The 19,311-nt window shown below is 57.2% G+C and overlaps 2 protein-coding genes across 9 annotated transcripts; one reads left to right on the top strand and one right to left on the bottom strand.

The window, feature by feature from the left end:
- The first annotated feature begins 1,190 nt into the window (after window positions 1-1,190).
- On the top strand, window positions 1,191-5,071 carry SLC7A4 (solute carrier family 7 member 4). Of its 3 annotated transcripts, none has more exons than XM_063722948.1 (5): window positions 1,191-1,218; window positions 1,937-2,958; window positions 3,440-4,080; window positions 4,347-4,455; window positions 4,561-5,071. In XM_063722948.1, the coding sequence occupies exons 2-5, from the start codon at window positions 1,977-1,979 to the stop codon at window positions 4,734-4,736; spliced, it is 1,908 nt and encodes a 635-aa protein (XP_063579018.1). In that variant the 5' UTR covers window positions 1,191-1,218; window positions 1,937-1,976; the 3' UTR covers window positions 4,737-5,071. The 3 variants fall into 3 exon arrangements, with proteins under 3 accessions (XP_063579018.1, XP_009235110.4, XP_063579017.1); XM_009236835.4 differs by having other exon boundaries at window positions 1,505-2,958; XM_063722947.1 differs by having other exon boundaries at window positions 1,192-1,218; window positions 1,772-2,958.
- On the bottom strand, window positions 4,923-19,134 carry LOC100445728 (P2X purinoceptor 6). Of its 6 annotated transcripts, none has more exons than XM_002834642.6 (12): window positions 18,846-19,133; window positions 18,106-18,256; window positions 16,108-16,179; window positions 11,056-11,131; window positions 10,747-10,840; window positions 10,584-10,664; window positions 10,366-10,507; window positions 10,164-10,273; window positions 7,889-7,982; window positions 7,711-7,776; window positions 7,458-7,535; window positions 4,923-7,367 (listed from the first exon to the last, which is right to left on the bottom strand). In XM_002834642.6, the coding sequence occupies exons 1-12, from the start codon at window positions 19,007-19,009 to the stop codon at window positions 7,170-7,172; spliced, it is 1,326 nt and encodes a 441-aa protein (XP_002834688.3). In that variant the 5' UTR covers window positions 19,010-19,133; the 3' UTR covers window positions 4,923-7,169. The 6 variants fall into 6 exon arrangements, with proteins under 6 accessions (XP_002834688.3, XP_009235109.3, XP_054399581.2 ...); XM_009236834.3 differs by having other exon boundaries at window positions 18,924-19,133; XM_054543608.2 differs by having other exon boundaries at window positions 7,061-7,367; window positions 10,373-10,507; window positions 18,846-19,134.
- Between the last annotated feature and the right edge of the window lie 177 nt (window positions 19,135-19,311).

The raw sequence follows: 19,311 nt of genomic DNA, 5'->3' as shown, positions 1-19,311 counted from the left end.
AGGAAGCTACCATCCCACCGGAAGTGGGAGCCATCTGAGAAGTTCCTCAAGACAATACCAGCCAAATATTAGAAGGTATTGGCATTCTGGCCAAGGCAGAATGTTCCAAATTGGCACCATCTTGCCTGGGAGTCCATCATCCTGTCACTAGCCCAATAGGCTGGATAGGCTGCAGATGCTCCTAAGATCCCATTCCACAAACCACATATAAGCCTGAACACATGTCTAGTATAGAGTTCTGGAGAGGCCAGGAGCCATGGTTCATGAATGTAATCATAGCCTTTTGGGAGGCCAAGGCAAGAAAATCGCTTGAATCCAGAAGTTCGAGACCAGCCCGGGCAACATAGTGAGACCAGTCTCTAAAAACATTAAAATTAAAAAATTAGCCAGGTGTGTTGGTGCATAGCTGCCTGCCTGAGGTATGGGGCGCTGGAATGCAGTACTCAGGACACAGTGGCTGTCGCTGATAAACACAAGTGGGGATCCGCTATTGGGGTCCCATAGGGCCCTCCCGGCCTGCCAGAGGTGCCAAGGCTAGGAAGGGCTGCCACTGGGGTCTGAGGAGCTCTAGTCCCCCACAGGAGGGCTGCAGGCTGGTCCCAGAAGCTGCTCCCTCCCTTGCAGGACGTGGTAGCTGCAGGCTCAAAACAGCCAGTGTGCGTTCCCTCAATTCACAGAACTCTCTCAAAAGGCTGCAGTCTCTTGCCAACCTGTGAAGGTGGCTGACTGCCACCCCATTGTAAGAGTATAGGTCAGGGACTGCCCCAGGCCACTCTGCCAGACCCATGTCTTCATCTAACTCACTGTGCCTAAAGCTCACATGACGGTGCTGTGGGGCCTGTCCCGGGCCCAGCTGGGTGGGGTTCATGTACTGGGGTGAGGGATCAAGAAGGGTGTCTGCTGCAGTGGAAAGAAGGTGGGCTGCGGACTTTCAGACGTGGCCCTTAACCTCCCCGAAGTGACCTAGGCTAGTCACTTGGCCGGCGGTCTGACCTTCTCCATCTGTGACTGAGTCACAGTCGCAGGGTTTCCCTAAACCCCGGAGAGCTCCGGTAATGACCTTGCGAGGTCGGGCAGGGTGGGCAGGGTGAAATATCTGGGCGTGTGGCCGCGGGTGGGGCCGCGCGGGGGGCCTGGGGTGGGGGCGGACCCTGCGCTCGGCACCAGCGAACTGGGCGGGCTCAGTGCTCAGAGCTGAGGCAGCCGCGGCGGCAGCAGGTGGGTTGCAGCAGATCCTACGGGGACGGGGACGGGACGGGGACGGGGACGGGACGGGGACGGGGACGGGGACTGGGACGGGCTCAGGCCCAAGAGCAGGCGAAGGCGCAGGTGTCCGGGGATGGGGGCGCGGCGGAGCTGGCTCTGGCAGCAGCGGCGTGTCGGACATGGGGAGGTGTGCGGGCCCAGAGCGCCCCTGCATTCCGCCTGGGGCGCAGATACCCCAGCCTGGTCACGAGGGCGGGGACAGGGGTGTATGTAGCCGCCACTGTCTGTCCGGGGCCAGGTGGCTGCCTGGGCCACGCCCGCCCCAACGCAGAGCCGCGGCTCCTGTTCCGGATCCGGCTGGACTCTGGGGAAGCCTCGGTTTCACCTGGCTCTGGGACCCCACCACTGAGCCGTTCCCAGCCTCTCTCCCTGCTGCCCCTGGAGCTCCTCCCTCCCCACCCCTCAGGGCCACCGAGCAGGTGAGCAGGTGGGGCCTCATCAGGCCTCCTTTGCTGCCTGGGATGCAGACAGGGCCTCCAGGCTTCCTATGACCTCCTGCCCACAGGCTCTGACACCTGCCGCATTCCAGTTCTCCAGCAGGCCCCTGGTGAGGGTGTCCAGGTCCCCAGGTCAGGGACGGAGAGAGGACTGCAGGTGGTCAGACCAGGAGGGATGGAAGGCCGGCCAGGCCTCGGCTGGGCATCCTGTTATTCCCCTCTGGCCCTAGCAGGTTCCAGTAGCTGGCTCGGTGCTCTTCTCGGCCACCTGCCATGGCCCGGGGGCTGCCCAGCATTGCTAGCCTGGCACGCTTATGCCAGAAGCTGAACCGCCTGAAGCCGCTGGAGGACTCCACCATGGAGACGTCACTGCGGCGCTGCCTGTCCACACTGGACCTGACTCTTCTGGGCGTGGGCGGCATGGTGGGCTCGGGCCTCTACGTGCTCACAGGTGCCGTGGCCAAGGAGGTGGCTGGCCCTGCTGTGCTCTTGTCCTTCGGTGTGGCCGCTGTGGCCTCCCTGCTGGCAGCCCTATGCTATGCAGAATTTGGGGCACGTGTGCCACGCACTGGCTCTGCCTACCTGTTCACCTACGTATCCATGGGTGAGCTGTGGGCCTTCCTCATTGGCTGGAATGTTCTCCTCGAATACATCATCGGTGGCGCCGCCGTGGCCCGTGCCTGGAGTGGCTACCTGGACTCTATGTTCAGCCACAGCATCCGCAACTTCACTGAGACCCACATGGGTTCCTGGCAGGTGCCCCTCCTGGGCCACTACCCGGACTTCCTGGCTGCTGGCATCATCCTCCTGGCCTCTGCCTTTGTCTCCTGTGGAGCCCGCGTCTCCTCCTGGCTCAATCACACCTTCTCGGCCATCAGCCTGCTTGTCATTCTCTTCATTGTCATCCTGGGCTTCATCCTGGCCCAGCCTCACAACTGGAGCGCTGAGGAAGGCGGCTTTGCACCCTTCGGCTTCTCCGGCATCATGGCCGGCACTGCCTCCTGCTTCTATGCTTTCGTGGGCTTCGACGTCATTGCCGCCTCCAGTGAGGAGGCCCAGAACCCACGGCGGTCCGTGCCTCTGGCCATCGCCATCTCACTTGCCATTGCAGCTGGTGCCTACATCCTTGTCTCCACCGTGCTAACCCTCATGGTGCCCTGGCACAGCCTGGACCCTGACTCAGCGCTTGCAGATGCCTTCTACCAGCGGGGCTACAGGTGGGCTGGCTTCATCGTGGCAGCTGGCTCCATCTGCGGTGAGAGACTCTTCCTGGGCAGGGTGGCAGGGAAAAGAGCAAGGGGGGCCCTGTCCTCAGATTCTTGGGGAATGCACCTTCACCTGGGGCTGTTTTACCAGTTGCATAATGGGGCAAGGAAAGTGCTAATTATTAGAAACTCTTCACTTCAAAAAAAGTTTCTTCAGAAACTTTTTGGAAGGGACCGCCTCACACATGGTCCATAGCATATTAGTTCTGGACATGTCCTTATAGATTATTTCCTAGGCAGAGGGACTCAGCCCTCATCCGATGCTCCAGTGGGCCTGCGACCTAACCCAGATGTCCTGTTCTTGGGCAAAGTGCTGACAATCTATTACTCCTACACACACTCATGCTTAGTCTGAGAGCCCAGATAAGCTCATGCCCATGTTCCCAAGGAGCCACCCATGCACCGACCCCCAGCAGAGGCCCCTGGTGGGCTTCTCCACCATGCTGACCCTCCCCACTCTCTCTGCTACAGCCATGAACACCGTCCTGCTCAGCCTCCTCTTCTCCCTGCCACGCATTGTCTATGCCATGGCCGCTGATGGGCTCTTCTTCCAGGTGTTTGCCCATGTGCACCCCCGGACACAGGTGCCTGTGGCGGGCACCCTGGCGTTCGGGCTCCTCACGGCCTTCCTGGCACTGCTGCTGGACCTGGAGTCGCTGGTTCAGTTCCTGTCCCTTGGCACACTCCTGGCCTACACCTTCGTGGCCACCAGCATCATTGTGCTGCGCTTCCAGAAGTCTTCCCCGCCCAACTCCCCAGGCCCAGCCAGCCTTGGCCCCCTGACCAAGCAGCATAGCTCCTTCTCAGACCACCTACAGCTGGTGGACACTGCGCATGCCTCCGTCCCTGAGCCAGGGGAGCTGAAGCCAGCCCTGAGGACCTACCTGGGCTTCTTGGATGGGTACAGCCCTGGAGCAGTGGTGACTTGGGCGCTTGGCATTATGTTGGCCTCGGCCATCACCATAGGCTGTGTGCTCGTCTTTGGGGACTCGACCCTGCACCTCCCACACTGGGGTTACATCCTGCTGCTCCTGCTCACCAGTGTCATGTTTCTGCTCAGCCTCCTTGTCCTGGGGGCTCACCAGCAACAGTATCGGAAAGACTTATTTCAGGTACCTCCCCTAGCCAACACCCACTCGTGCTCGGCCCAGGCAGCTGCCTCCCCTTCCCCCACTGCCATCCCAGAATGAACAAGGCTCACAGGGCTGGGGGGGACGGCACACCCATCCCGCACCCCTTTCTGCATGGTGAGTGAGCACGTGTCTCCACAATCTCCCGAGAGGGAGAAAGGCTCTATGGATTCCCGAGAAAGTGAGCCCTGGGTTGGCAGATCTTGCCTGCAGCCCGGCCCAGCCCTGCCGTGCCTCTGCCTCCTCAGATCCCCATGGTTCCCCTGATTCCAGCCCTGAGCATCGTCCTCAACATCTGCCTCATGCTGAAACTGAGCTATCTGACCTGGGTGCGCTTCTCCATCTGGCTGCTGATGGGTGAGTGGGGGCCAGGCTGGGACCGGGGTCAGGAGGAGGGCAAAGAGGACAGGAAGGGCTGGAACCTGTACCTCAGGCTCATGCCCTGCCTCCTGCCCTGTCTAGGACTCGCAGTGTATTTCGGCTACGGCATCCGGCATAGCAAGGAGAACCAGCGGGAGCTGCCAGGGCTGAACTCCACACACTACGTGGTATTCCCCAGGGGCAGCCTGGAGGAGACAGTGCAGGCTGTGCAGCCCCCCAGCCAGGCACCAGCACAGGACCCTGGCCGTATGGAGTAGCTGGTCAGCCCACACTCGCCCCACCCTCCCACACCTGCTTGGGAGGCCAGAGAGGCCAGACAAGCCGAGAGCCCCTTCTGTTGTGAGCAGCCTGGGTTTGCAGGCCTGCGCAGGCTGGGGAGTCCTCAGGACCTTAGGACCTTCATCCAGGGGCTGAGCTTTGGGTCTTTAGGAGTGGGCCTTGGCCGGTGCTGGTGCCATGGACTCTGCCCAGAGCCTTCTTGTTTATGATCAGCTCCAGCTACCTGGGCAGTTGTGGTGGGGTGGATGGGAAGGCCCACAGCCCAAGGGATCCATAATAATAATTGCTTGGCCAGCCATGTGGCCTGCTGGCATATCCACTGTGGCATTCTTTGTGGCACCAAGTCTTTACCTGCCCCAGGGAACCAGGCAATTGTCTCCAATCCACATCAAAGATGCTGGGGCTCTCTAAAGAGTAGGTGCCAGTCCTGGGACCACCCTGAGTCAGGGACACAGGTGGGCCTGGATCCAGGTGCCCAGCGAAGAGGGGAGCCACACACACCAGGCAAGGAGGGTTCCGTGACAGGCATGGGGTCAGGCTCCCCACGTCTGCTAGGTGGCAGATCCAGGGAGCAGAGCTTGGGCCCCAAGGAGGCTGCCTAGAAAGGGCAGCAGGGTTCTGAGCGTGGCACGCGCCTGAGGCCTGCCTGGCACAGGCACCCCCACAGGGACACGTGCATCCCTGCAGGCACTACCCTGGGGTGCATGCCTGTGCTCAGACTGAGGCGACAGCTGTTTCTGAGCTCGGGCCCAGGCTGCGGCTCTCTTGCTGTCTTTGCCCACTCTTCAAGGGCTTTGAGGTGAAAAGAGCGTGGCCCTCATGCTCCTACATGGGTGCACAAGTGCCCAGGCCTGTTCCAGTTACCTTCTAGCCCACCTGGTAGCTGCAGGACCTCAGTCTTCGGGGGTAGGGTCCCCAAGTCCACCCTGCACCGCCCCACTGGTCTCCCCATGGCTGTGCCATGTCTACCATAGATGCCCCCCAACCTTCCAGTCATGCCTGTAAGGACTACACAGGAAGAGGGTGGCTTTGCTGGCTTTACTCCGTGACTTTGTCCAGCCATGACATCAGCTTCCTCTGGGCCCCAAGGAGAATCAGGTGCATGTGCCCCTCCTTGGATACCCAGGCCTCAGGGGCCACGCTCTCCCACCTTCGCCCTTCAGAGCCCACCTCCCCATGGACATGGCTCTGGAGATTGAGAGGCAGCAGGGACCCCAGGCATTTTACTGAGGCTCCAGGTGGCAGATGATTCCAGATGTCAGCCCAGTCTCAGCCCCACCGCTGGCCCTCCACAGCATGCCCTGATCACCAGGTACCCACAGTGGAAAGCAGCCCCTTGCCTCCCTGGGGTGGACGCTTAGAATTCCCTGCCCCGCCCTGGGACCAAGAGGAGAATTCCAGCTGCAAAACCTGGCCAGCCTGAGGGAGATCTCGGTGGTGTTTGGACCCATTCCTTCCAGCCACTCCACTCAGCCTGGGATCAGAGCCAGGGCCTCCCTCGAGCAGCTGCCCAGACAGCTTCCTAGGTGTGACTTGGATTGAAGTGAATTTCAGATGTACAGCCTCCCACAGCCTCCACCCCCAGGGCTCTCAGGAAGCCTGGAGGAAAGATTCCAAGAGGTTGGGCTGGGGTGTCACCGAGGAGGGATATAGAAGGTCCTGAAGAACCCAATGATCACCAACTTAGCCCTGCCGCCCTCTGCTCTCTCTCCCAGCCCTCCATGGCAAAAGGGCTACCACTGGAAAGCAGCCGGTCCTCACAAACTGAGCAGGTATGGGCCCAAGACATATGCTCCGCCCTTGTCTGGGGGATAGGGGGGTGGATTATCTGCCTACTCCACGCCATTCCCTAGATTAGGACTCTCCTGGGGCATCACAGCACCAGAGAAGCTGAAACAATCCCCCTCCCCCATCACTCCTCTTTCTACCTTGCCTTTTTGGCTCCAGCTGCACAGCCCCATGTAGGACCAATGGGAGGGGAGGGTCTCTACCTGTGATGGGGGTGCAGATTGGGGAGGAGGGCCAGGACCCAGGCAGCAGCCGGGTCTGTGCTGACAGCTGGTAAGCATACCTCTGCTAGGAACACTGGGGACAGAGCACTGGGAGAGAGACCTCCAGGCCCAGACGCAGCAGGAGCCCCTGCCACATGCAGTCGGAGCCCTGCAATACAAGTGCCTGCTGGGCTCTCCCAGTCTCCACAGGTCAGGTTCTGTCACCGTCTCAAAACACAGCTGACTTCTGTGGCTCCCTGAGGCAGCACCCTGCCAAGGTGGGAGTCGGGGGAGGGACTGTCTGCTGGGGTTCAAGGGTGGAATTCTACCCCCAATCCTCCATGCTGAGGCCTCATCCTTGAGATCCCCAGGCAGGGCCCCGCCCTTCCCAGCCCCCAACTCTCAACCAGCAGGGAACAGCTACAGGCTTCCGGAATGGGTTGGCAAGTGGGTGTCAGAACTTGGACAGGGCCATCTTGGTGTCTGTGTCTGACTCCCAGCAGCAGTGGCCGTGGGTGCAGGTGCTGAGCTCTGTCTAAGGCACTCGGCCAGTCGGGCTTGGGATGCAAGGGCCAGCTCCCTCCACACAGAGTTGGTGGTTGCCTTCGGGGCCTTGGCCTGCAGACGAGGACAGCAAGTCAGGGATCTAGCCGACATCTTCCTAAGTGTGGCAGAACCCAGAGTCCAAGCAGAGCGATCTCAGCTCACCTCCTCATACTTTGTCCTCCAGTAGAAATGGGCTTCTCTATCCACATACAGCAGCAGCAAGTCACAGAAAAAGGTGACCTGGGAGAGGCAGGGCCAACCCATGTTCCAGCCCCCGAGCCTGCTCTCCTGCCACCTCCCCAGCCTGCACCCTGAGACTCCATGTGCAGGCACCAGAGGCTCCAGCATGCATTGGACACACCCTGGTCAGCGGCACTCACCGCAGCCTGCAGGTGCCCACAGTGCTTGCACTCACCACGCCCAGCCAAGCTGCCCCGGTGCCCAGTGTGACGGCCGTGGGGATGAGCCCGAACTTCCCTGCCTGAGAGAGATCTGAGCTGAACCTCTCAGCCCACGACTGTCGGCCTCATGCCTCCTCCAGCCCTGTCTGCCTGCCCCATCCCATCCCCGGCCTGACCCCTACCTGTGCCTACCTGCCCGGTGACGAGGATGTCGAAGCGGATTCCATAGAGCTTGAGCAGGGTGCGGGCCTCCACACCCGGTTGCTCCCACCAGTGAGTGGCTGTCCTGTGGGCAGGAAAGAAGGCTCTGGTGACCTGCTTTGCCCACCCCCAGGTGGGGCTGGCCCTGCCAGGCCTCTATCCCACTTGTCAATTGACTCTATAAACCCCCAGCCCAAGCCTGAGTCCTGGGTCTCAGCCCTGTGTAATTGGTGAGAAAACAGAAAAAGCAAACGAAGATCTGTCCGTCAGAAGTTCCCTGCCTGCTGAGAGGACGGGGGACAGAGGAGTCCCTAAACAGACCCAGCAGCGAGGGATGTGAAGGGGCAGGCTCAGGGCTGAGGGATTCCAGAGATGGGAACTCACTCTTCCCTGGGAACTGGGGTAGGCTTCCTGGAGGGGACATGAGGCTGCGCCTGGAGGAACATGCACACAGGTGGTTTGCCGGCACAGAGGTCGGGGGAACAGGATGTGGGTGGGAGCCAGCCCCACATGGTTTCAAAGGGCTGGGGAGGTTGAGGAAGCCAGATCAGATGGGGTGCAGTGAGCTATGTTGAGGGGCATCATCCCCAGGCCTGGTGGCTGTGTATGCCTGCCTGCATGACGAGGTGACACTCGGTGGCAGAAGGATCCAATAGATCTGCTTAGAAGACTCAAAGACATGATAATAAATGCAATTTATGAACCTTGAGGCCGGGCGCGGTGGCTCACACCTGTAATCCCAGCACTTTGGGAGGCTGAGGCAGGTGGATCACCTGAGGTCAGGAGTTCGAGACCAGCCTGACCAACATGGTGAAACCCCATCTCTAGTAAAAACACAAAAATTAGCTGGGTGTGGTGGTGTGCACCTTTAATCACAGCTACTTGGGAGGCTGAGGCAGGAGAATTGTTTGAACCCGAGAGGCAAAGATTGCAGTGAGCTGAGATCGGGCCCCTGCACTCCAGTCTGGGCAACAAGAGCAAAACTTCATCTAAAAAAAAAAAAAAAAAAAACACAGGCGTGGTGGCTCATGCCTGTAATCCCAGCACTTTGGGAGGCCGAAGTGGGCGGATCACCTGAGGTCAGAAGTTCGAGACCATCCTGGCCAACATGGCAAAACACCATCTCTACTAAAAAGACAAAAATTAGTTGGGCGTGGTGGTGCGCGCCTGTCATCCCAGCTACTCCGGAGGCAGAGGCTGGAAAATCACCTGAACCCAGGAGGCAGAGGTTGCAGTGAGCCAAGACGGTGCCATTGCACTCCAGCCTGGACCACAAGAGAGTGAAAACTCCATTTCAAAAAAAAAAAGGTCGGGTGTGGTGGCTCACACCTGTAATCCCAGCACTTTGGGAGGCTGAGGCAGGTGGATCACGAGGTCAAGAGATCGAGACCATCCTGGCCAACATGGTGAAACCCCCGTCTCTAGTAAAAATACAAAAATTAGCCGGGCATGGTGGCGTGCACCTGTAGTCCCAGCTACTCAGGAGGCTGAGGCAGGAGAATGGCGGGAACCCGGGAAGCGGAGCTTGCAGTGAGCTGAGATCCTGCCGCTGCACTCCAGCCTGGACGACACAGTGAGACTCTGTCTCAAAAAAAAAAAAAAATGTTTAGGTAAAAGCTGAAGGGAGGCCAGGCACAGTGGCTTACATCTGTAATCCTAGCCCTTTGGGAGGCTGAGGTGGGTGGATCACCTGAGGTCAGGGGTTTGAGACCAGCCTGGCCAACATCGTGAAAACCTATCTCTACCAAAATATAAAAATTAGCTGGCAGTGGTGGCGGGCACCTGTAATTCCAGCTACTCAGGAGGCTGAGGAAGGAGAATTAGTTGAACCCAGGAAGCGGAGGTTACAGTGAGCCGAGATCGGGCCACTGCACTCCAGCCTGGGTGACAGAATGAGATTCTGTCTTAAAAAAAAAAAAAAAATGCTGAAGGGGAGAAGGGGAAAAGAAAGTAAAAATGAAACACCCCATTGCTGTGGAGGGGAGATACTAGAAGCAGGGTGGGGTGGAGGAAGGGCTGGCAGTGAGGAGCCTGAGCTGGTCAGGGGCCTGGGACAGATGGGGTGGAGGGCTCAGGACTTGGGGGAGCAGGACGGAGCCTGTGCTGGAGGATGTTGGGTTGAGAACAGCTCTCTCCTGCTCCTGGGATGCCGTTGCACACGTAGTGGAATATCTAGAGGGCTGGGTCTGGGTGTGGTCTGTCCTGGCCGCTACAGGGAGAGGGAGATGGGTACAGCAGCTGGGCACTGGGAGCAGTGGGGCCTCACCTGAAGTTGTAGCTCTTCTCCTGCAGCTGGAAGGAGTAGTGAGGCCGGCAGCCAGAGTCCCCGGTGTCCAGGTCACAATCCCAGTGAACTCTGATGCCCACAGAGCCACCCTGCACATAGCACATGGCTGTTCCACCGCTGGGTGGGCCTGGGACCCTCTCCCAGAGCCCTCTAGGAGCCCTGCCCCCAAATCGGGACCCACCAGCAACGCCAGGTCCTCGAAGGTCCCTCCAGCCTTGGCCACCAGGTCCCCAATGCGGAACACGGGACAGTAGGGGCTGAACTGCGGTTCATAGCGGCAGTGCTTAAAATAGGTGGGGTCCCAGGTCTCCAAGGCATTGCACCTGGGAGGAGTGGGAGAGGTCAGACAAGGTACGGGACAAGGAGGGTCTTGGGGAAGATGAGACCCACTCTGCTTACTTAGAGAAGTTGAACTTGCTGAAGGTGACCGTGTTTTTGATGAACAGTGTGAAGTTCTGGGCCTGGACCAGCAGGGGCCTCCTGCAGGTGGAAGGGAGGTGACAGCCTCTGCCAGGCCTGGGGCCCTGCACCAGTGGGGGTGGGGGATTGTGGGGACACTTACGAGGGCACGACGCCACTCTCCACTGGGCACCAACTCCAGATCTCACAGGTCCTGTGGGTCCCATTGAACACCACACACTGGCCTGTCTTTATGCCTAGAAAAAAAAAGATGAACTCCAGACCTTCAACAAAAGATGAACTCCAGACCTTCAAATCTCCGCAGGCCTGGGGAGGGCTTCAGCCAGGGGGTTGTTGGCAGAAAGAGAGATGCAGGGACAGAGGCGAGCAGGGCCTGCACTCAGGAGCCACCCAGGATCCCAGCCCGGCCCCCACCCTGCTGGGGGCACTGGAAGACAGAGCCCACAGTTACCGTGGCTGTGCGTGCCTCTCTCCCCTTCAGGGCAGTCCTCGTCGGCCCAGCAGTTAGCCAGTGGGACAGACGGGTGCTGAGGTGGGAGAGAGAACAGTCACCAATGGCACAGGGGATGTCTCCCCTCCACAGCCCAGTCTCAAAGGCAGGGAGGTTCAAGGTGGGAAGGACAGGCCCCCTTCCCACCTTAAACCTCCTCACCACCCCGCCACCAGAGTACCCTGAGTGTGGGGCCACACAGGAAAGCTGGAGGGTGCAAATAAAAGGAGGTGGTCAGAGGAGGGAGCGGAGCAATGCCCTGGCCACATGAAGGTACGGTGCTGTATTTCAAAGACAAAGGGAGACCCCTTTCCTCCTTTTTCAAAAAATTTATTTTTAGTGATGCAGTCTCACTCTGTTGTCCAGGCTCTAGTGCAGTGGTATGATCATGGCTCACTACAGCCTCGCCCTCCCGGGCTTAAGCAATCCTCTCACCTCAGTATTCCCAGTAGCTGGGACTACAGACACACACCACTGAGCCTGGCTGATTTTTTAATATTTTTTTTGTAGAGATGGAGTCTTGCTATGTTGACTAGGCTGGTTTTAAACCCCTGGCCTCAAGCAATCCTTCTGTCTCAGCCTCCCAGTGTGCTGGGATTACAGGGTGAGACAACGCACCCTGCCCCTTCCCTCCTGACAGTTCTGTCCCTGGTGGATGCGGAAGTGATTCTTCCAGGTCTAGCTCCTCTGGTCCAATTTGGATGACAGATTAGGGAAGGTGAAGATACCTTGGGAGGGTGAGTTTTTGATGCCTGGCATGGGGACATGGCTGACAAAGATCAGGGCCCTAGAGTCAGGGGTTTGGGTATTGAAGCAGGACCCCACACCCTTGCTGAGGGGCCGCAGGCTACTCTTTCCTGCTCGCTCTTATGTAACTTGGGGACATTGATGCCTGCACAGAGGCACAGAACTATGGGGCTCTGGCAGAAGGGGAGGACAGGGCCCTAGAGTCACAGGGGCTTGGGTATTGAAGCAGGACCCCACGTCCTTGCTGTGGGGCCACAGGCTACTCCTTTGTGCTCGCTCTTCTGTAACCTGGGGACATTAATGCCTGCACAGAGGCATGGGACTATGGGGCTCTGGCAGAAGGGGAGGACAGGCGAGCTTTCTGGGGTCCCAGACCCCAGAGACGAAGGCACCCTTGAGCATCGGGCACTCTCCCAGGCACGGTCCTGCCCCAGCTGAGGATGGACACTGCTGCCCAGGGCACTCAGCTCAGGGGCAGCAGGAAGAACACCAGCACCAGGGGTGCAAGGAAGGCTCAGGGCCTCTGAGAAGCCAGAATGAGGCGGTGGGACTTTCTGAAAAACAGGGCCGTCATGATTGGGTGGAGGTGGGAGCAGAGCCACATGCTCTGCTTCTTTGTCCCTACCTATGTCCTGTGTCTGCCTCTCCTCTTCACCCCAGCTGGGCTACCGTCTCCTCCAACTAGACCCCACAGTGACCACCAGTGGGGCCCCCACATCTCCCCCTACCCTCATCCACCTATGCCCAGCAGCCCAAGTGGTGCATCCCAATGTGCAGGAGTTTGAGCACCCTGCCTCTGAGCTCATGTGTGGCTCTCTTCTGTTCCTCTAATCAAGTTTAGCTCTTGCCAGGCACGGTGGCTCACGCCTGTAATCCTAGCACTTTGGGAGTCCAAAGCGGGCGGATTGCCTGAGCCCAGGAGTTCGAGACCAGCCTGGGCAACAAAGCAAAACCTCATTGCTACAGGAAAAAAAAAAAGAAAACAAACAAAAACAGTTTAGCTCCTTAGTGGTGCTTACAAGGACCCCTGAAATCCTGAACTACCTTCTTGCCACCCCAGTCCAAATCTTCACTTCAGCTCCACTCAGTGGCAGGTAGCCCTAAAGGCACCTCACCTCATACAGCTCAGGGCCTTTACCCACCAAGTCCCCTTTGTGTGGACATCCTGCTTCAATCAAATCCACCTGCTCACCAGCTTCTCCTCACCTTTTTTTAAGATTCTGCTCGGCCTGGCAAACCTGTAATCCCAACACTTTGGGAAGCCGAGGTGGGCGGATTACCTGAGGTCAGGAGTTCGAGACCAGCCTGGCCAACATGGCGAAACCCTGTCTCTATTAAAAATACAAAAATGGGGTGGGGGGAGAGGGGAGGGATAGCATTAGGAGATATACCTAATGCTAAATGACGAGGGAATGGGTGCAGCACACCAGCATGGCACATGTATACATATGTAACTAACCTGCATATTGTGCACATGTACCCTAAAACTTAAAGTATAATAATAATAAAATAAAAATAAATGTGAAAGAAAATAAATAAATAAATAAAAATACAAAAATTAGCCAAGTGTGGTGGTGTGTGCCTGTAATCCCACCTACTTGGGAGGATGAGGCAGGAGAATTGTTTGAACCAAGGAGGTGGAGGTTGCAGTGAGCCGAGATCACGCCACTGCACTCCAGCCTGGGTGACAGAGCGAGACTCTGTCTGAAAAAAAAAAAAAAAAAAAAAAGATTCTGCTCAAGTGCAGCCCAAGTTCCCCCACCTACAGCCTCTGTCCCATCATAGGACCTGCCACCTTGGCTGGGCTGTCCATGCAGGTGGTCCTTGAAGTATGGGAGATGGAGTTTTGTGAATTTAGCATAGCTAGCCCCCTAGCCCAATGGGGAGGCTCAGCGGTGTCTGCTGAGGGAGGTGACACTATAAGGAGCATGGTGCATGTCAGGGAGGGATCAGGCGCCAGGATACCGAGAGGAGCTGGCAGAACTCTGGTCTTCTGGGAAAGCCAGGTTGTCAGATCCGATAATTACGACCCAGCCCTGACGTTTCATGGGAAGAGCCAGAAGTGTGGTTGCAGACTAAGAGGAATTGCACAGATTCTGAAAAACACAGACCCACGGATCCAGCCAAATTTCAGAACAGTCTACAAACTGAACATTAAATAGACACCTGAGCATTAAGAAAGAGAAGGACATTGTGTGGGTTCACTAAGAGTAAGCACATCCTGCTGGGCACAGTGGCTCATGTTGGGAATAGGCCCCCAAAATCTGGCCATAAACTGGCCCCAAAACTGGCCATAAACAAAATCTCTGCAGCACCGTGACATGTTTGTGATGGCCACGACACCCACGCTGGAAGGTTGTGGGTTTACTGGAATGAGGAAAAGGAACACCTGGCCCACCCAGGACAGAAAACCACTTCAAGGCATTCTTAAACCACAAACAATAGCATGAGCGATCTGTGCCTTAAGGACATGCTCCTGCTGCAGATAACCAGCCAGAGCACATCCCTTTGTTTCCCATAAGGAATACTTATAATCTATAATATATACAAACAATGCTTATCACTGGCTTGCTGTCAATAAATATGTGGGTAAATCTATTCGAGGCGCTCAGCTCTGAAGGCTGTGATACCCCTGGTTTCCCACTCCACACCTCTATATTTCTGTGTGTGTGTCTTTAATTCCTTTAGCACCACTGGGTTCGGGTCTCCTCAACCAAGCTGGTCTCAGTAGGCTCACGCCTGTAATCCCAGCACTTTGAGAGGCCGAGGCTGGTGGATCACCTGAGGCGAGGAGTTCGAGACCAGCCTGGCCAACATGGTGAAACCCCGTCCCTACTTAAAATACAAAAATTAGCTGGGCGTGGTGGCGGGCACCTGTAATCCCAGATACTCAGGGGCTGAGCAGGAGAACTGCTTGAACCCAGGAGGCAGAGGTTGCAGTGAGCCGAGATCGCGCCATTGAACTCCAGCCTGGGAGAAAAGAGCAAGACTCCATCTCAAAAAAAAAAAAAAAAAAAGAGTAAGCAATCCTTTGTGCATATTTCCAACTACGGACATGGGATGTCTCCAGCAACTGTGCTAGGACCAGCCACCAGGGCTCAGGGGACAGGTGTCTGCACAATGACCCTTCAGCCCAGGAGGCAGCTAAATGTTGGACTTGCTTAAAGATGTCACTGTGGAGGTAAACTTTCAGGACTATGTCCTGAATCCCAATAGTTCAAACAAAATTCACAGCTGGAGAGAATGAGCGTGCTCTGTGACAGATGCAGGATCCCAGGGACATCCCCAGGCAAGGGGAAAAGGTGAAATGTCAGGGGGAGAATCAGCATTTCTGGATCAGAAATGAAGAAGAACAAGGTGGGGGACTCTGGCTTGACCACGGTTGATATAAAAAACTATCCAGAAATCAGGCCGGGTGTGGTGGCTCACGCCTGTAATCCCAGCACTTTTGGAGGCTGAGGCAGGTGGATCATGAGGTCTGGAGATGGAGACCATCCTGGCTAACACGGTGAAACTCCGTCTCCACTAAAAATGCAAAAAAAAAAATTAGCTGGGCATGGTGGCGGGCACCTGTAGTACCAGCTACTCCGGAGGCTGAGGCAGGAGAATGGCGTGAACCTGGGAGGCAGAGCTTGCAGTGAGCCGATATCGTGCCACTGCACTCCAGCGTGGATGACAGAGCGAAACTCCATCTCAAAAATAAAACACAGAAACTATCCAGAAATCATAAGCAATCCTGAATTCACCATGACCAAGAGTGTGCTGTGTTGGTCCACAAAGATGAAAGCTGCCTCAGGACATATTAATAGAGGCTGGGCACAGAGAAGGGGAGGTGATATTCCAGCTTGGCTCTTGCTATTAGAGCCTCCCTGAGCATGTGCCCAGCTCTGGGTGTCACACTACCAACCTGGAGAATACCCAGAGGCAGGACCAGGATGGGGAGGGCCTGGACACCTCACGGGAACTGCTACTGCCCAGAGCTCAGGGTCCTGTCACTCACAGGCCTGGAGGCCTTAAGAAAGTGACTCAACCTCACTGAGCCTCAGTCTTCTCCTCTGAAATGTGGATCACAGGACTTCCTACCAGGCAGGGGATATGTGAAGACTGAACATAATGATTAATGAAAAGATGTAGCCCAGTGCCTGGGGGACACTGAGCACACGCTGAGCCTTCAGCCACCTGGGAAGGGGAAAGGGAAACATGGGTGGCCACCTGGAGCTGGCAGAGGAACGAGGGGCCCGCTGGGAGTATCCTGGGCAAACTCACCTCTGGGCATCTGCCCTGAACTTGGGCTGGCGTCACAAGGAAGTTGGTCACCAAGAAGAACACGTTCTCTCCCTAGGAGGCAAGTCTCAAGGTTGGCCTGGCTGGGCTCGCGTTGACTGGAAAGGCCAGAAGCCGGCAGCCTGGTTTATGAGGGAAGGGATGTTGGCCCCATCAAGTCATTAACCCTGTCCCCCCATAAGGCAGATTGAAGCAGAGATGGGAGGCTGGCAGCGGTTCTGGCCATTTTTGAGACCAGGAAGCCTTGTGCCTGTGTCCATCTCTTGAGACAAGTTTCTTTCTTGTCTCAACCAAAATGTGTGTGTGTGTGTGTGTGTGTGCGTGTGTGTGTGTGCATGTGTGTGTGTGTATTTAGAGACAAGATTACACTTCGTCGCCCAGGCTGGAGTGTAGTGTTGTGATCAGTGCTCACTGCAACCTCTAACTTCTGGGCTCAAGAGGTCCTCCTGCCTCAGCCTCCCAAGTAGCTGGGACTACAGGCTCCAGCTACCGTGCCTGGCTTCAACCAGAATATTCCAACAGCCTGCTGCTTCTAGTACTGAAGATCCAGGGGAGAGCTGGGCCCGGCACCTGCCCAGGATGGAGAAGAGGTGAGTCTCTCATCCCACACACAGCAGCACTGGCATGGCAGGGGACAAGGGAGAAGAGGGAAAGCTGTGTCTGTGGTCAACGGGTGGCCGAGGACATTGGAAAGAAAAGCTGACCCTCCAGTGCTGCTCGTGAGAGCACTGTGAATTTGGGGAATGCATGCCCAGGAAGGGAAGGTGAGGGCTGGCCAGAGGGTGCTGGGAGTGGCAGCCATTAGGATTGGGAGGAAAGTGTGGACACCGTCATGGGCAGAGTTGGGGGAATTCCTGAGGGTAGAAGCAGGGGCTGCAGGCTCTCATGATGCCTGGTGTGAAAGTTCAGCTTGGCTGCTGCGTGGTGTGCACTGAGCAGTAGGGAGGAGGTGAGAGGGGCATCTAAGGGCCCTCTAGGAGGCCATAGTCTCATGCATGGCATGGCATGGGTAGTGGTGAAAAATCTTGGAAGGGACAGGAAGGGGTCGAGGCTGAGTCACGGGTCTGGCTGAGGCACTAGTGGATGTCACAGCCATCGTGACTAGTGGACGTCACAGAGGCCATGCCAGGAGAAGGAAATAATTGATCTTTGGACATGTGGGTGTGCACCTGGAAGACAGCTGTACTCTGGGCAGGTGATCACTGGGAATATACCCTGGGCATCAGAAGAGCAGAAATGGCAGCTGAGGCTGGGGATGAGCTGGGTGGAGGGAGGATGAAAACGCAGTCGAGAAGAGGGGAGGAGCAGCACTTGACCGTAGTGCCCCAGGTCAGGGAGCAGGGCTACAGGAAGTTCCATGCCCCAGCACCTCACACCACTCTCAAGCTGAAGCCATTAGTCCCAGAAACTCCCTTCTTTTCTGTTGGCAGTCTTTGGAAATGCAGTTTCTCTGGCCTGGCTTCTTTTTTTTTTTTTTGAGACGGAGTCTCGCTTTGCCGCCCAGGCTGGAGTGCAGTGGTGCGATCTCGGCTCACTGCAAGCTCCGCCTCCCGGGTTCAGGCCATTCTCCTGCCTCAGCCTCCCAAGTAGCCGGGACTACAGGCGCCCACCACCATGCCCGGCTAATTTCTTGTATTTTTAATAGAGACGAGGTTTCACCGTGTTAGCCAGAATACTCTCAATCTCCTGACCTGGTGATCCACCTGCCTTGGCCTCCCAAAGTGCTGGGATTACAGGCGTGACCCACCACGCCCAACCCTGGCCTGGCTTCTTGACTGGCCCCTTTTTCCACCCGAAACCTCCTACACATCCCTGAAAGTCCTGTCCAGGTGCCACTCCTCTGTGAAGCCCTTCCTGAGAACCTGCAGCCGTCTCTGGCATCACATGCTTCTCTCTCACACGCACTGGCTGCATGGTGGGTGTTCAAGCTGTCAGCGGGGAAAGGACTTGCGCTCCCGTCAGCAACAGCAGGGCCCCCACCTGAGGCGGCTTCACGAAGTCGGCCACATCCCACAGCCGGTTTCCAAGCTCCTTGATCTGAGTCACGGAAACCCCTTTGAGTTTAGTGATGATGGAAATCTGGGGTTCCAGGTCCCGCTCCTGGTAGCCTTTTTTGGCGAGGAGAGCCCACCTGGGGAGGAGAAGTTGGGCAGTGTGGTGTGTCCCCAGCGTGTAGTGACAGGGGCGGAGCTGGGCCCTACATGCTCACTTCTCTCCCCACACCCTACAGGCTCCCAGTCCAGCATCCTCTCTGGCCCCACTTCCCACGCCAGACCCCCTGAACGAGACAGAAGCTCCAGCCATGCATCAGAGAGCCAGTGCCCTCAGACAGTCACCTTCACCAGCCAGCACCCACCCCCAACCTGACTAGATCCAGCTTCCCCCTTACAGACTCTCCTGACCCAAGATACAGCTGGTGGTCTCTCTGGGGGCCTAGTGCTCCAGCTCTCACAGATGTTAAGGACGATGTCCTGTGCGCCCTGGGTGGGGCCTGGGTGGGGGCCTGGGAAGGAGGCAGGTGGACACCAGAACAAACACACAGCTTGTTCTTGTTCTCCTGTCTTGTATTGCCTAGCTCTCCCCACCCCCCGTCCCAATCTGCCCCCTTCCCCTCCAGCCCCTAAACAGCCCAACCCTCAACTTCAACCCAGCAGGACCAAGCCCCACCCCCCACCTCTTCCCTTGCCCCTCCAGCCTGGCCAAAAGCTCTTCTCTCTTACCCTACCACATAGACCACGATCCCAAGCTGCAGCAGCCTCTGCAGGGCGCCCACCCGCCAGTTCCTGGTCATCACATACTTCTCCGTCTTATAATCCAGAAGCCCCCAGCCTGTCGTAGCCCCTGGGGAGCCCATGCTGCCAGCTCCTGCTAGCTGCGGGCACATGAGTCAGCATGGCAGCTGCAGCCACAGCTGAACAGGAGGCAAAGCAGGGCCCGAGCCAGGCCAGGCCAGCCGCTGTTAAAGGGACACTTCCACTAAAGCAGGATCCAGCCGCCAACACCCAGCCCTCAACCCCTAACCCCAGCTGCCCTGCACCTCCCACCCTCCCTACATTCCCTTTGCTGGGCCCTGGCACACAGAGAACAGCAGCAGCTCTGTCCCTGCCCTCTGGCCTCACTTCCTGGGGTGGGAGTGGAGGTGGTGGGAGGGTGGGGAAGGACAGCTGTTATCAGTGCTGTAAGAGG

Source organism: Pongo abelii, chromosome 23 (assembly GCF_028885655.2).
Source record: "Pongo abelii isolate AG06213 chromosome 23, NHGRI_mPonAbe1-v2.0_pri, whole genome shotgun sequence".
Classification (NCBI taxonomy): domain Eukaryota; kingdom Metazoa; phylum Chordata; class Mammalia; order Primates; family Hominidae; genus Pongo; species Pongo abelii.
The sequence above is the reverse complement of the archived record's forward strand: the minus strand, read 5'-3'. Positions and strand labels throughout refer to the sequence as shown.

Excerpts from the sequence above, each read along its gene's own strand:
- SLC7A4 (XM_063722948.1), top strand. The coding sequence starts at position 1,977 with ATGGCCCGGGGGCTGCCCAGCATTGCTAGCCTGGCACGCTTATGCCAG. Across the intron at positions 2,959-3,439 it reads GGCAGCTGGCTCCATCTGCG|CCATGAACACCGTCCTGCTC; the intron begins GTGAGAGACTCT and ends TCTCTGCTACAG. Across the intron at positions 4,456-4,560 it reads CTCCATCTGGCTGCTGATGG|GACTCGCAGTGTATTTCGGC; the intron begins GTGAGTGGGGGC and ends TGCCCTGTCTAG.
- LOC100445728 (XM_054543608.2), bottom strand. The coding sequence starts at position 19,009 with ATGTGCCCGCAGCTAGCAGGAGCTGGCAGCATGGGCTCCCCAGGGGCT. Across the intron at positions 10,665-10,746 it reads GAGAGTGGCGTCGTGCCCTC|GAGGCCCCTGCTGGTCCAGG; the intron begins GTAAGTGTCCCC and ends TTCCACCTGCAG. Across the intron at positions 10,508-10,583 it reads AGCAAGTTCAACTTCTCTAA|GTGCAATGCCTTGGAGACCT; the intron begins GTAAGCAGAGTG and ends CACTCCTCCCAG.